The 15434-nt window shown below is 56.4% G+C and overlaps 1 protein-coding gene across 2 annotated transcripts in view; it reads left to right on the top strand.

The window, feature by feature from the left end:
* Nucleotides 1–15434, top strand: part of CAPZB (capping actin protein of muscle Z-line subunit beta) — a 125885-nt gene that overhangs the window by 95335 nt on the left and 15116 nt on the right. For both annotated transcript variants that reach the window (XM_059376438.1, XM_059376437.1), the window contains exons 5-6: nucleotides 12878–13019; nucleotides 13300–13416. In XM_059376438.1, coding sequence (XP_059232421.1) covers nucleotides 12878–13019; nucleotides 13300–13416 — 259 coding nt within the window. The remainder of the gene's footprint in view (nucleotides 1–12877; nucleotides 13020–13299; nucleotides 13417–15434) is intronic.

The raw sequence follows: 15434 nt of genomic DNA, 5'->3' as shown, positions 1-15434 counted from the left end.
TGTGGGGGCATTTTCCCAGCCGGACCACACATGATGAGTTAAAATGAGACCTATTTCAGGCTAAAAATTATGAAAATAAATCTTGTATTTTTCCTTTTTTTAAAAAAACTGTCTTGGTGCATTGCTCACCTCCAGAAGTTGCCATTCTCAGAGTGCCCTGAGTTGTTGGTGGCCACGTTGGTGACCATGGTATGGGGCCCAGAATGTGAGCTCTTCTTTTTCCTGTGGTTTTGGGGAAGGGAAGAGGGAAGTCAGCCAGGGGCTAAGAGGCCGTGTCTCTGCCTTGAACTGAACATAGGCCAGTGGTTACCTGGTGTTCTAGGGACCGGCTTGTTCCCTAGGATGAAGGGGCAGTAGGCCACACCTTCCCTCTGTCCTTTCTCTCTACCCCTTCCCATTAGAAAGACGCGTTCTAGAGGCGCCTGGCTGGCTCAGTGGGTAGAGTGCAGGACTCTGGATCTCCGGGTTGTGAGTTTGAGCCCCACGTTGGGTGTGGGATTACTTAAAAATAAAATATTCAAAAAGAACAGCAACAAAGACACATTCCGTTCCTTCCTGTGGGAAGGCTCATTCATTGTCACCCCCAGGGAATGAAGCCACGGAGCTCTCCTTCCGCCTCTCCTGTCACTGGCAAAGGTTGCTCTGAGCGGGGAGGCATTCTGAGCTGCGGCAGGAGGAGCCGGCATGGTGGCCATGTCCCAGGCCTGTTGGGAGATGCCAGGAGGCTCGGGAAGAAGAGGGAGTGCTGCCACCATGAGCGTGGAACAGGCGCACCACTGTGTCCCGGAAGATGGGATGAGCAAGCCCGCCCCCTCCAGGGCGCGCGGTTCCAAACTGGAGCTTGGCCTGCACCCCATGGTGGTTGAGGAATGGCAAGAGCAGACGTATCCCCTGTGCTAACTGGGTCTTTGAGTCCGGATGACCCTAGATGTTTCAGATTCCTTCAATCCCGATGGGTCACAGAGTTAGGACTGGGCCTACCCTGTGCTCGACTTCTTGACCACTGACCCTCTCGGGTGACTGAAGCTGCCAGGCTCCAGCCTTCGGGCTCGAATCCTCCTGTGGTGAATGCTTCGGAGAGCTTCTGGTTGTGTGGACTGCTGCTGGGAAGGGCCCTCGCTGTGCTGGGAAGGGCACTGAATTTGGCTCAGAGATTGTCTGCTTCATTCTCTGAAGGTGTGGAGACTGGACATACACGAACACCCCCCCCCCAAAAAAATGCCTAAAGTGTTCTTTCTGCCACCGCACTGGTTTATGCCCTAAGACTGGCCTTGTAGAGAGATTGTATCATCCTGACCTTTCTCCTTCTACTTGTGGCCCTGTTAATCTTGTTCCTGCTGCTGATGTTCTCCTTGGGAGGATGACTGCCAGAGACTAGAACTGAAATGTGATCCAGGCCGGGCACCTAGAGCTGCCCAGGCTTTTCCAGAGAGAGGGAGGGAGAGCTCGCTGTCTCCCCAGGAGCTGGTCAGAATGCTCACAGGGAGGGAGCTGGAGCCAGGGATGGGTGGACCTGGACGCCCTCCACTTCTAACTCCCGTGGGGGCATCGCGCCCCCTCCCCTGCCTGCACACCCCTTTACCCATTGTGGAAGAAATGTGCCTCCCTTCGGGGTGTGGGCAGGAGGCGAGTCGGGGCCCCTTGGAAGCCAGTAAAGTCTCTGCTTGCCTGACGCTCCACAGCTCCCTCACTGTGTTCTTCCCTGAGTCCCTACCATGTTTATTGGTGGGGTGTTTTTTGCCGTCGTCAGTGGCAGAAAGGGCCTGTGGTGGCAGCTTTCCCTGGGGAGTAACTGTCCAACATCTGTAGGTTGCACCACCCAAGCCGTCCTGGTTTTCGTCTCAAGTAGTCCATCTGCTGCACATGCTTAGGGATGTCAAGCCTGTTCTGCGCGCCGGTCAGGTGGGGTCTGCTCTCGGGCCATACTGACTCCTCGCTGCTCTTCCCCCAGCCCTCCCATCCTGGTCACCAGCATCCAGCCTGCTCGATTCTTCTCTATTAAGCCCCAGTGTAGTTTTCTGCCTCTCAGCGTGGGCCCAGCTCAGTCCAGGGAATGTCATCGGAACACGCCTGGCATCTAGGGAGCAGGGAAGGTAGCAGAAGGGGCAGGCTCTTGGGCGGCTGGCTCATGGGATCGCTTCACATTCTTTCTTGGCAAAGTTGACTGCTTTTTTAAGCCCAAGCGAGGGTAGCTCATCAGTCACAAAACCCCACAAGTTGGTCTGCGCATCGTTCTTGGGAGACTCGGCAGTGGGGTCTTCAACACAGGGTGGGCGCTTGCTGCTGCCGGAGACCTCGCACTTGCACTGTGAACCACCGGTTGGCTGCCATGAACCCCAGGATCAGTACTTTGACTTTTTTGGGTTCCCAGGGAAAGCTTCCCAGCTCTGGCTTTCACGTTGGGTCTCACTGTTGCCTCTGTCGGCCTGGATTCTGCTGAGACCAGATGTTCTGACTGAAGGGGCTGGCACTGCTTTCGTCCAGAGATGATTACTCCCATCTGTGCCAGACATCTTGCCCCGTGCTCTGCAATCCTCGGCTCTTGGCTTGCAGCAGATAATACCTTCAAACATGCGGTTGCAATTTATAGGCCTTATAAGTTAATTTTAGTGGGTGTGCAATTGATTGAAATCAAAGCTTAATGAAGGCCAGAGTCTGGGGGGGTGGTGGAGCAGGGCGGGAAGGCGTTCTGTGTTCTTCCCTTGCTTCGGGTCTGAGATAATCTTCAAAAGATTTAATTAGCTTTTCTAATCAACCCTTCTTGTCTGGAAGAAGTTTACAGAATGAAACAAGGCTGGCGTCCCTGTGGCAGTCCAGAAATCCATGAGCCCCTGGGAGAGGCCAGGCTGCCTGGTGGATGGCCTTGACCCAGCTCCCTGCCGTGTCTCCTCTCTCTGGGGCCATGCTGGAATCGTGGTTATTTCTGCCTCTTCCTCCTGTTCTCTGGCCCTCTATCATTTGACATTTGGGCAACACTGACTCTGGAAGGGCAGGGCATCCTTATTCATGTGTGAAGAAAGTTCGTTGCTGTGGTTTTGGGAGTCCTGGAAACTCCCATGTTCCCGGCTGCCTTCCCAGACCTTGTTTCTGGGCACCTCAGATCCCCCCTCCCACCCCTCACCCCCACCCCCCACTTTCATCGGACATCAGCATCAGGCCTGGGGGATTTCAGCATGTCTGTCCTGGTAGGAATTGCAGAAAGCAGTGGGAGCTTTTCTGAAGAGAAGGGAGCAGCAGAAGCAGGGGCAGCAGGTAGGCAGTGGCGGGAGGACCAACTCGGACAGGAGGCGGAGACGGCCTAGGAGCAGTCTCAGGCCCACCGCCGTCCAGCCAGCTGCACAGTCGGGAGGAGCCGGGCCCCGAAAGGGCCTGGACTTCATTCTGTCTTCGGCCCTACTCGCTCGCTGACTTTGGGTCAGTAAGTGAACTCTCTGAGCCTCTTTGTTTCCTTATCTATTGAGGAGGTCAAGGTCGTTCTGCCGTCTTAGGGGCTGAGGGGCCTACAAGGCTTCTCTTGCACTGACCTGTCAGGTCCACGTGGTGACCTTTGAGCTGTCAGGAAGACAGGATTGTTTCATTTTATGGTCGTTATCCTGTGGTTGTCTTATGTTCTGTGGACACAGGGTGTTTGGGTGCAGACTCAGTGAGGGAGCAGGCCCTGGAACGCGTCCCCGGCCCCAGTGGAAGGCTGCGTGTTCTGGCTGGGCCTCTGCTCCCGGCCCGCCCTGAGACCTCAAGTAAATCCTGTCTCGAAAACGGAGTGAAGTAGTTCCCATCTGTGGTGACAGGCGAGTATTTACGACCTCGTTGTGCAGACACTGAGAACCCATCGTGCTCTGAGCACAGGGCACAGTGGGGAGTGCGTCAGGGACAGCCCCTGCTGTCGTGGGGCGCAGATTTTCGCAGGGCTTGAAGAGGTACAGGTGCACACAGGAGGAAGGGAGCAAAGCAGACGAAGTGCTTGCTCGGTTCCCGGGCGCTGGGAAGGACACACCCAGGCAGGGAGGCAGCGAAGCCTGACTTTAGGAAGGGGTGGAACTGTGCGCTGATGACACTGGATTTGCCCTGGTGCAGGAGAGAGTTCGAGTAGCCGGCGTGGGACTCCTGCCCTTGTAGCGCTGGCCTCGGCTGGTGTCCAGGAACTTGGCTTTCTGGAGGGTCCCTACCTTTCCTTGATAAGAATGGCTCACGGTGCTTCAACTCTTCACGCGAACATAGTGGTTTATGCCGAGCTCCTGCTTCCCTTCTGGGAGCCTGGAATTCTGCCGTGTGCTAGGCAGACAGCACTCTGGCAGTAAAAACCCTGGTCGCCAAGTCCGTGGGCGTCCCTGCAGACAGTGTCGCACACTTGCTGGGGGAACGAAGCATGTTGTGTGCGAGCCCTGGAAGAGGAGCCACATGCTCTCGCAGACTCGTGTCCGGTTTCCTCTGGACTCTTCCCTCCTGCCTCTCCTTTGGCTGCTCCTGCCCAGTCTCTTTCAGCTGGAATGACTCGTGGTGGCAAGATTCCGTGCTGAGCCCCGTGAGCCTCTCGGTGAATCACTGAGCCTTGGGTGGTCATGAAGAGCCCAGGCTCTACCGTGCTGCCTGGCAGGAGCAGGGGGAGCACGGCTTTGGTCCTAACTACTCGTCCCTCAGCCTGGCTGGGTGAAATCTGTAGCTTAAGGTCGCCCAGTGCCTCCACGACCAGAAACAGCTGGCCATTACTTTCGGTCTCCAGAGTCACAACTCCAGCCCCCCTAGGAGGTGGGGGAAAGCACTGAGCAGGCAGGCGTGAAGGGGTAGCGGATCGTGCAGGAAGGTTCTGCTAGATGGAGCCTGGGCCATTTGGTTTGGCCCCTCTGCCCTCTGTCCCTGCGCCTGCCCAGAGGTCTGATGGTTCATGATGCAGAACACTTTTTGTTCCTGCCCAGAGGTGTGGGACCTCTTCCAGATAGGAAGGTCTCTGGCAGGCCCTGTGACGGGCCCCGCGTGCCGCATGTGCTGCGCTCTAGGGACTGCCGGGCGGGGCGGGGTCTGCGTCTGGCTTTTCACTTGTCGGCAGCGTAATTAGTACTTGGGTTTTCGCATGTATTATTTGTATCTTCAGCCATGCGTACAGAGGGCCTCTGAGAACTGCCCCGCCTGCTGCGGGACTCTGGCTTGCCACTCCTCAGGCTTTTGTGAAAGTGCTGGAAGCACTTAATGGGGAAACCTGGGCCCCGTTCGGTTGTGCTATTGTAACTGACTAGGGAAACAGGTCGAGAGGGTCCTGTTGGCTTTCCAGGGGATGGAGGTGCTGAGCTGGCCTGTGTCTTGCCCTGACAGTGTTGAGTTTTAGCTCTCCCATGCCACTGCTCTGAAGCAGAGGTGTTGCCTGCCACAGTTTCTCAAGCCCCTAAAGAGAGGGTCTGGACAAGCCTGCAGGATGCCCCCAGCCTGCAGGCCAGGGATGGGACCCCTCCGGCTGGCATCCTAAGGCTGCAGCTCTGGGTTTAGCGGCCGTGGCGTGGCAAGCACCATCTGACTTTCATCTGCTAAAACAAAGTTAAACAAAAAGCAGGAGTGTGCAAAACACCTTTTTGTTAACAAACACGGTCCTGCAGATCATCAGCATCAGGGACTCTGATTCCTTTAGAACTTATGGGTTCTTGCAACTACATGGCACACGGTCACATTCTGGATTGTGCCGATGCACTTACTGGAGTGCCAACACCATGTGGAAGGAGTGCCCAGGTCCATCCATGGTCAAGCTGTGCTCTTGGCTGAGCTGCCTCCCAGGCTCCTGGTAGACCCATCTTTGTCAGGAGGCTGCTTTGTGTGGGGTCCAGGGTGGGTGGTCTTAGGAAGATTCAGCCAGTAGGCCCTCGTGGCCTCATTGAGGTGGGGGACCCTCCTTCACCAGCGTCCCAGAGCGGGGTGCTCCGTGGTGAGGTCCCACCTCCCAGCCGCTCAGTGTAGTGTCCTTTGTTCCCCTGACTTTCTCCCTGACCTTGAACTAGCACCGCACACAGCAGCATGGTGGTGGGTGTGTGTTCACCTTTACCAAATTCAACCTCAGTCTGAACCAAGGTCCCGAGCCCAGCTGCCCACCTGCACTGCTGTGGTAGCCCTCCCACACGCGGCCAGCCAGACCCCAGGGCTGGTCCCAGCGGCCCTCTTCTCGGCCATGTGGCTGGGGCACCGTTCTTTCACTCTCTGGGTTTTGGTTTTCTTAATAATGTGTTCAGAGCCCTTGACACAGAATGGGCTCCCACCAGTGGCAGCTCCTGGATGAGAGCGGTGGGTCTGCACTTCCAGAAGGCTTGGGTCGTCGACATTCTCGAGTCGTGGGCCAAGCTGGGCGGCAGGATTGTCATGAGGGGCGCGGACAGCCAGGAGATGGTCACAGTGGTGCCAGGCGTGGACAGCTCGCTCGGGTCCCAGAGCCAGGTCTGGAGCCCCTGCAGCAGCTCCCTTGTTTCTAGAGAGGCCTTCATAGTGTGTCTGCAAGTAGAAAACTGTAAAAACCCCGTGACGGACTGTAAAGGGCTGCAGCTGGGATCCAGATGGCGCATCGACAGGCGAGCAGCATGAAAGCCACACGTGCCTGAGCCAGTCGGTGAGCTTGCTCAGGACGGACACACCTGTGTGTCCTGGAGGGCATTTCCACAGAATAGCTGTCCCATGTCCACGGACAGGCTCGGACACGTGCTGCAAACTGTGGTGAAGACACATGAGGACAGTTGGGGTCTCAGCACGCATCTGCCAGCCCAGAGCCAGGTGCCCACCTTTCTCCATTTTGGGCAGAGCCAACGGCAGCCCCCAGGGAAGTGCGGCTAGGACCATGCTCACAGGGCAGGCGAGACCTTGGCTAAGATTAGGAGGAGGGAGGAGTTGTGCCCTTCTCGGCCCAGAGAGAGAGACTTGGGGACTCAGAAGGCCGCCAGTGGCTATGAACGTCTTGCGGTTTCCTGCGCGCTTCCTGCCGCCTCCACCAAGGTTCACGGATGCACCTCAGCAGAAGCTGGGACACCGGCGTGGCGGGGAAAGCCCACAGTCCCCAGACCCTCAGAGTCATGGCCATCGGCCTGTCTCCTCTGGCTCTCTGTGGGCTCTCCAGAAGCCGCATCTGTCGGGCAGCACCCACCTCCCTCTGTCAGGCAGGGAGGATGCTTAGCCTCTTGTGGTGACTGGTTTGGAGCCAGTGAGGAAGGAATGTTGGTCTGTGCTGCGAGGAAGGAGGCCAGGTGTTAGATGCCTCTCCAGGCAAATGGGAGGTTTTTCTTTTTCCCCGGGGTAGAACTGAATTGTTCCCACCTGTGGGTACCAGGTGCCTTTTTAGGTTGTAAGGATGTTTTTAAGGATGACCAGAAAAACAGACTGCTGCTGGTGGCTGGCAACTTCAGTCTCTGTTTTAGGCTGGGAGGACACAGGAGGTGTTGTTCTGGGGCCAAACCCCAGCCACCGGTGGAGTGGCAGTGGCTCTGCCTCGGGGTTTTGTTCTCCTTGTCTTTGCCATACACTCAGTCCGCGAGCATGGGGGTTTCCGTTGGAACGAGGGCCCACATGACCTCCTTGTCACTGTCATGACCAAGTGCCAGGCACAGTAAAGAGTGTCCCTCAAGTCTCACTGCTGCTCCTCGGCAAGACCCCAGAAGCACAACAGACTGGACATGACCCCTGAGCCTGCAATCCAGCTCCTTCGTTTTGCAAATGGGAAAACAGTCTTTGGCATCACATTGGTGCCAGATAAATATTCCTTACCTTTCTCTTGGCATATTCAGTGACGCCCCCTCACACTCCAGCATCGGGGGAGGGGAGTGCTCACCTTATGATGCCCCAGACTTGTCTTAGAGGCTTGGGAGTGATGGCATGGGCCTCTGCGTCTGCTCCAGCCTCCTGGCCCCGCTCCCATGTGGCAAAAAGGTCACATCTGAGTGAAGCCAGCCGGGGCCAGCCCCCAGCAGGTGTGTCCTGGCTGGGGTGAACCGGGAGGGTGGTGGCAGGTGACTCATCACCTGCTGAGGGCCTCCATCTTGGGAGCACAGGTCTGGCTCTTCTCCCTGGAGGGGATTTGAAAGGAAGGAGTGAAAGCCAACGACGTCACAGCCCTTTCCAGTCCCATCTTCCCGTTGGGTGTGCAGCTCGGTGTTGGCGGAGACTGGGGCTTGGGTGATGCAGGCTCACAGCTCACGCTCCCGGAACAAGCGTCCGTGCTAGGGCTCCACACACGGCCTGGCTTCGCACACTCCATAAAGCTTCGGGGGCTGGGGTATTTTCTTTCCTCCTCTCTTTTGTGAAGTAGGTCATTTTGCGCAGGAAGTGTTAGGTTTTCCCTCTTTTCTCCCTGTCCCCCTTGGTGGGGGGGGGGGGTCCTATAGTTGAAGAATTATGGACACAGAATCCATGTCCGTGATTGTGACATGATTCAGGAGCAGGAGTCATTTTCTGGGAGAAACGATGCTGAACTCCGAGGACAGGACCGTTAACTGGCACATTGGCCTTTTAGTTGGTCCATGTTCAGGGATCTGATGATAGAGTGTAAACGTGACCAGGTGCTTCATTGTCATTGTGCTACTGCAGAGCTAGCCCTGCCATGTGCTCCCTGACCAGCTTGGGTCGGTGGGGCCCTGATCCTGAGCTTACAGAGCCCGTATCTGTGTGTTGAAATCGAGTAGTTTCCAGACGGCCTGACTTCAGGAGCCAGCGCACAGCTACCCCGGCTCCTTGGTGCCTGCTGTCTGAATTCCCTGCCCTTCCATTTGCCTTAGGGCACCTTCACCCTCGGGGTGCCTGGCTGACTCCCAGCAGTGGAGCCCGCGACCCTTGAGCTCTGGGTCGTGAGCTCGGGCCCCATGTTGGGAGCAGAGTTTTCTTTGAGAAAAATCATTTAAACAAATAAAATATTGGGCGGGGGGGCAAGTGGAGAGAAAAAAAAAACAGAAACTTAGTGTTTTCCGTTACTGGGAAAGTGTTGGAAGCTGCCGAGACTGTGCGTGGTTGAATGGGTTTGCTCCTCTGTCCGACTCCGGTCTGTCGTTCTCCCCCAGCTGTGTTCCTGGCGCTTCCCAAGGCCCCGCTGCCTCATGGGTCAAGCCCTCCCAGGGGCTGGGGTGCTCCTCCAGTGTCCCTGCGTTCTGTCCCTGCGTTGTCCACCTCCAGGGTCATTCACCTCTTCACTGGCTGTGGGTTTCAGGCCTAAGAAGAGCCTGTGCTTTTGTCTTTGGGCCTCTGTGCATTAACGTTCTCTGACCGGCGCATTCACCGCAGGAACTCCGGGCCTTGCCTCACACAGCAGTGCCGTGGCCGTCAGTGCTGGGCCTGTCCCCCCGCCCTCCCTGGATGGCTGGGGCCTATGAAGTGATCCAGAGCTGGCAGAGCCCTGGGTAGGGCCAGGTGGCTTCCTCTGTAGCCCGCTCTCGGTCCCGGGCCCCATTTGGTCATTGGTTCACGTCGATGTGCAAGGGCCCAGGCGTGGGGCAGTGGCAGTGGTGGAGCCACCTTATTGGAATGGCATGTTAGCATTTAAACAATATTAATACTATTTGACTCATTAAGTATACAAAGGCCAGTTAAAGTGCTTCCATGTGTGAGCTGTTAGTTCTGGCGGGCGACTCCTCAGATGGCTTCATGTGGTTTCAGACAACATTTTAGCACATTCTTAAAATACCCACAAAAGCCTTTATGTAAAAACTCATAAATGTGAGCCACATAAAAATTATTTTTTTCCTGTTTCATGTCATTATGATCAAAGTACAGTAGGTAAGAATAAATTTTCAAAAACTTGTTGAGGTCCCTCTTTAATTAATGCTTCACTCGCAGAGCAGAGCCGTAAACCATGTAATGGGGGGCTGTCTGTATGCCCCGCAGTCACCCTGCCACCGGCCTGCTCACCACGGCCCTGACGGCACTTGCCAGAGAGGCTGGTGTTTCTGGGAGACCCCGAACCGGCCCTTTCTCGTGGCACAGTCCTGTGCTCCCTTTGTCTTGGAGCATCAGGTTGAGACTTGCTGCTGCCCCGGTCTCTGGAGATGCCTTTTGGTGAATGGAATGCAGGTCCGTTGTTGAATTGTTGCGGTGTTGGGGCCCTGCCTGCGGATCCCCAGTCTCAGCACGCCCGCCTCACCCCGCTGAGGAACACCCTGACGATGGGAGAGGAAGTAGATTCCAAGCCAGGACGATAGCATCGCCTCCGACTCGGCTGCCATTCCTCTGTGGCAGATCCGATCTACTGTAAATTAGGGTACTAGCTGGTGGAATGCGACCTCAGCTGCGAAAAACAATTACCGAGATCGTGTGGCTCCCCGGAGAAGCGCTAACGAGTCCCTGCCAAGCGCAGAGGCTGAACTCAACACGGCACCGTGGCTCTGCTTGTCGTTTCGTAGAAGTGAGGCATCCGGACAAAGACTGGAAGGGGATTTGGGAAAACGAGATTTATGGGATAAGTTGGTGTATGGTGTTCTGGGCTAGTTTTTCAGTCTCCCTGTTTTAGAATGTCCTTGCCATGAATTGCTTAGTTTTGGAGAAAAGAAGAGCAGCAGAGGTCAGAGTTAAGTTTGCATTTTGCCCTCCTGGTCTCCAGCATCTTGGCACCTTGGGTCCGGTCACTGTGGCCCACAGAGGAAGCTGAGGATGCCAGGGAGAAGCTGCCCAGAGTGGGAGCTGGGCCACTGGGTGGGGCGTTGGAGTGGAAACGGCCAGTTCCACCTTATAAAACATAATGCGGTTGTTCATTTTCCGGAAGAAAATAAATCTAAGGGACAGGACAGAGGGGATGGACTGCAGCTGCCTAGCGCTTTGGAGCAGCTCTCCAAGGACATCATCAGGGGCTCTTGGGCCCCCAGAGTCTCTCTGGGCTCCCTTCTGGGGCAGCCTGGCCTGCTTTCCCTGGTATCCTGGCACACAGAGGGCGTGGGGCCTTAGACAAGACCAGTGCCGCTCTCTGGTCATGGGGATCGGGGCACACGCTGTGGGGAGCAGAAGGGGGAGCACGACCACTGGGTGTCCGCCTTTACTCCTGGATGGCCAGCACCAAGAAGGGATTATTGGCCCTTCCTTCAGACCAGCATGAGAGAAGCTGCAGATTTAGAGCTGTTGCTTCCCTTTTGATGTGGGGCTGCTCTCCCTACAAGCCCACCAAGGAGGAATCCGAGTGCTGGCGCAGCCCTCTGTGTCCGGCAGGACTGGGATCATGTTAGCTGGGCTGCTCTTCCCTCAGTGGTGCTGGTGTGACTCCTAGGGAACTTGGATCTCTGAGTTCTGTTACGTCCACCCGCCCATTGTGTGTGTGCTCTGCGTCGCACTGGCCTGGGGCTGGTCCTCTGTGCGTCTGTCCAGCAGGCCCACTCACCGGGCGTCCACTGCGCCAGCCCCACCTCCCAGGGTGACCGGGGCTGTGAGGGTAGGCAGTGGGGTGAATCTTATTGGACAGCTTAATCACCATGGAGCCTGTGGGGACAGAGAGGCAGAGACAGGATGTGGTGGCCACGGCGGGCTGGAATCCCAGTGGGCAGGGGAGCAGACCTCGTGTGCAGCCTTTGGGCCCTCACGGGCCCTGCGGTGGGTTGGCCCCGTGGCCCCTTACAGCTCAGCAGGAGGCTGTGGTTCTCACAGGGAAAGACGCTTCCTTTGCTCTGATTGTTACAAAGAATTCTTGTGTACTCTTCACCCACATTCTCGAAATGTTAGCGTTAATCATGTATATTTTTATTATGGAACAGCTTTATTGAGAATTCACGGACCTGTTTATTTTTAGTACTTATTTTTGTTACTAAAATCAATAATAGTCTTTGGTCAGATTATTTACTTTCCTATTTTTTTTGTATCTCAAGAGTCCTATAAAGTAGGTATTACCGTTCTTATTTCATAATGAAATGAAGGCCCTGTTCAGATGGTTGGTCCCTGGGAGCACTTAATAAAGAGTTGGTGGCTGGGGAAGGTGCGGCCGTGGCTGGTAGTGGGGGGCCCGTGCCGCACCCCCCACACACAGCCCCTGCTGTCACACGCGTGCTGCTGGCCCGGCTCCTGCGCTCACACGCGATAGCGCCCTCCTGGCGGGGCCCAGCGTGCCTGCCACACTGTGGATGCTGAGGTTAATTGGGGTCAAAGAGGCCATAGACACACTGGTAAAAAACATGCCAGGCCACAGAGACACGTGTTTTCCAGCGTTCCGGTTGGTCGTCGGCGGAGTTTGAGGCCCCATACGGCAGCTGGTGACCCACCTCCGCCCCCGGCAGCCCGGCCCTGCCATGCTGTCGCCTGGAGTCTCTTGGATTTGGGACCCTGGCCTGATTTCCTTTCTCCTCTGGCCTTTTCTTGTGTTTGTTCTTGGGAATTTTTCCGTGTCGACTCAGACCTGAGTATGGAGCTCTGCCCTAAGCTCAGCTCTTCATTTCCAGCTCCAAAAGACCAACAAAAACCCAGGCAGCGGGGGCTTGGAGGGAGGTGGGGAGGGTTGGGGGGGTTCGGGGTGGGGAGGAGTGTGCTACTCTGGGTTTTTTCCCCTTTATCCCCCTGTGAAATAGCCATCCCAGGAGGTAGCAGTGACCCCCCGGGAGGTAACAGCAACAGACCCGAGTGTCTGTCCCATGTCACACACGTTGCTGGGTCCTTCCTCTGGAAGGAACATGAAGCCAGAGAAGTTTTGTAAGCTTGCCCAAGACTGCAAAGCTCGATTTAGCAGCAGAGCTCGAACTCGAGTTCATCCTGAGCCCCTGGTCTTTCCGGTACTCCTGCCCCCAACCAGCAGGTACTCAGGACATGCACAAGAGTCCGGCCCGGAACCATCACAGGGAGGGAGGGAAAGAGGGGCCTTCCTTCCAGACATTCAGGAGAAGCTTTGCCGAATGAACCCCTGGGCTGATCTGTAATCTGACTGGCTTGGCGTCTCATGGGCACGTGGGCCTGTTTCCCGCAGGTATTTTGAAGGCGGCGTCTCATCTGTCTACCTCTGGGATCTGGATCACGGCTTTGCTGGAGTGATTCTCATAAAGAAGGCTGGAGACGGATCCAAGAAGATCAAGGGCTGCTGGGATTCCATCCACGTGGTAGAAGTGCAGGTACACTCTCCGGCCGGACCTGTCTCTTGAAGCAGTGGGAGGATGCTGTGATACGTAAACCCCGGTCACTCCTAGAATGCCCCAGAGCCAGTTCAATTAAGATAAATCGGGATTGCAGTGGTCACTAACGATAAAGACCCTGTGGTTGCAGATTGGTCCCTTTAGAGACCAGCCCCGGTTTTATAAGGTCGTGCTGTGACCCCACATCCAAGGAAGGGACATGGGAGAATGACCCCAGCTCAGGCTCAACCTTGGGGTTCTGACCTGTCTCCTCCCACAGGAGAAATCCAGCGGTCGCACCGCCCATTACAAGCTGACCTCCACCGTGATGCTCTGGCTGCAGACCAACAAATCCGGCTCCGGCACCATGAACCTCGGAGGCAGCCTTACCAGACAGGTAGGGGCGCCAGGGGCAGCCTCTGTGTCCGACAAGATCTCCACAAAGTCCGAGATCCGGTCCTGATGGCCTTTACCTTTGGGTCAAGGTATTTAAAATTAAAATTAAAATGTTCCTGGGACAGTTAGGATGGACTCCTGATAAGGTAGAATGAATGAACGTCACTGCTGTGACTTAGATCCCTCCGGTGCGGACCCTTAGTTGCAAGTGACAGAAGTGAAACCCTGCCATTAAGCAAAAATGGAAACAAGGCAGTTCAGCCAACTGAGGAATTCAGGGTTTCTGTGGTGTGCCTGGGCCTAGGACGTCAGGACGCCAGGACGCCAGGAGCGTTGCGGCGAGCCCCGGGCTGTCCCGGAGGAAAGAGCTTCTCTTTCAAAATTCGGTCTGCCCTAAGCCCAGAAATGTCTCCCTGGCTTCAGTTACTTGTATCCACCAAAGAATCATCCCCCCCCCCCTTTTTAAAAATATTTTACATATTTGTGAGAGAGAGTGCGTGTGCACAAGCAGGGGGAGTGGCCGGGAGAGAGAGAAGCAGGCTCCCCACTGAGCAGGGAGCCAGCAGGGCTCCAACCCAGGACCCTGGGATCATGACTGAGCGACCCTGGCGTCCCCACAGAATCTGCTCCTGAGGCTGAGGGGCACGAAGCCGTCCAGCCAGAGGGCAGGTTGTGTGGCTGCTAGGGTTGGTATCGATGGAAAAGGGAGCGGTTGCCTGTAGTCAAATCCAGCTGCTTCTCGCCAGCGGGGGGATGCTGTGGGCCGGCAGCGGGCGCCGGGCACCCCTGGGGGAGCTTTGTACAGAAAACTGACTGGCATTCTCTCGCCAGTGGGGGTGGGCGGCAGGCTGCAGGGGCGTCATAGCCAGCGTCTCCAGAAAGGAGCCAAAGGGCTGAAGTCCGAGCTGAGGACCCACGGAAGCGGGTCTGCAGGCCTTCCCACAGGTGCCCTGTCGCGGCTGGGACGCAGCAAGCCTTGGGGGGCACGTGGCCTCCCGCCCAGCAGAGCCGAGCGCCAGCCCCCAGCTGCTGCACTCCCGGCCTGGCCAGCGACACTGCCCAGAGCACTTGTGTGTCGGTGAGAGCAGGTTGCTGTCAGGCCCCTCGAGCTCCTTCCCCGCAAGAAGATGCTACCTTAGTCGCAGGCCACCCCCCTCCCCCGCCCCCTGCGTGCCAGTTGCCGACAGGCAAGCCGAGTCTGCCAGCCTTCTTCCCTGGCAGCCTGAGGACGCCTGCCTGTCCGCCTGCAGCCCGGTCCCAGACCGGCGTCAGCAGCACCAGATAGCTCGTTGGACACGCAGGCATCTTGGGCCCTACCCTGACCCCCCAGCCTGGGATCTAAATGTTACATTTTCTAGGTAATCTCTGTGCACATTGACAACCAACACACCTCTTTCAAGCTCCGCACCCCATCCCACTGCGGGCGGAGCGTGGGTCCCCACCCCCACAGTTCTCTGCGCACTGGCGGGGCGGCCTGCAGTTCGGCTTCCTCCAACACTGTCCGCCTGAAGTGGGCATCAGATCCCACAGGGGAAGGGCTCAGCCCCACAAGACTGCCCCCCGACAGATGCCCCCCGACAGAGTTCGATTACTTTGTTGGAGTGGCCCACAGCGACTCGGGAACCCCGTGGACTCGTTAGATGGGTGCGGCCTGACAGGGAGCAGAGGAGACAAATCAGCCGCCTTTGAGGGGATGCATCGGGTGAGGTCTTAAAGGAGTTTCTGTCCTCTCGGAGTGGAGCTTGGGGCTCAGCATGGTGGCACTGGGAAATGTTCTTTGAAGCCCTCTTCTCCCCTGCCTGGAAATTGGGGGTACTGAGAGTTCCTTGGGCCTCCAGCCCCCATTTTGAGGTGCTTTCCAAAATCACCTCGTTAACACAAGCCCAGTCATAGTGGGAAAGAGGATTTTTTTTTTTTTTTTTTTTTTTTAAATTTAACAGACAGAAATTACAAGTAGGCAGAGAGGGGGGAAGCAGGCTCCCTGCTGAGCAGAGAGCCCGATGCAGGGCTCGATCTCAG

The sequence above is a fragment of the Mustela nigripes genome, chromosome 14 (assembly GCF_022355385.1).
Source record: "Mustela nigripes isolate SB6536 chromosome 14, MUSNIG.SB6536, whole genome shotgun sequence".
Lineage (NCBI taxonomy): Eukaryota > Metazoa > Chordata > Mammalia > Carnivora > Mustelidae > Mustela > Mustela nigripes.
This window is presented reverse-complemented; position numbering and strand designations above follow the sequence as displayed.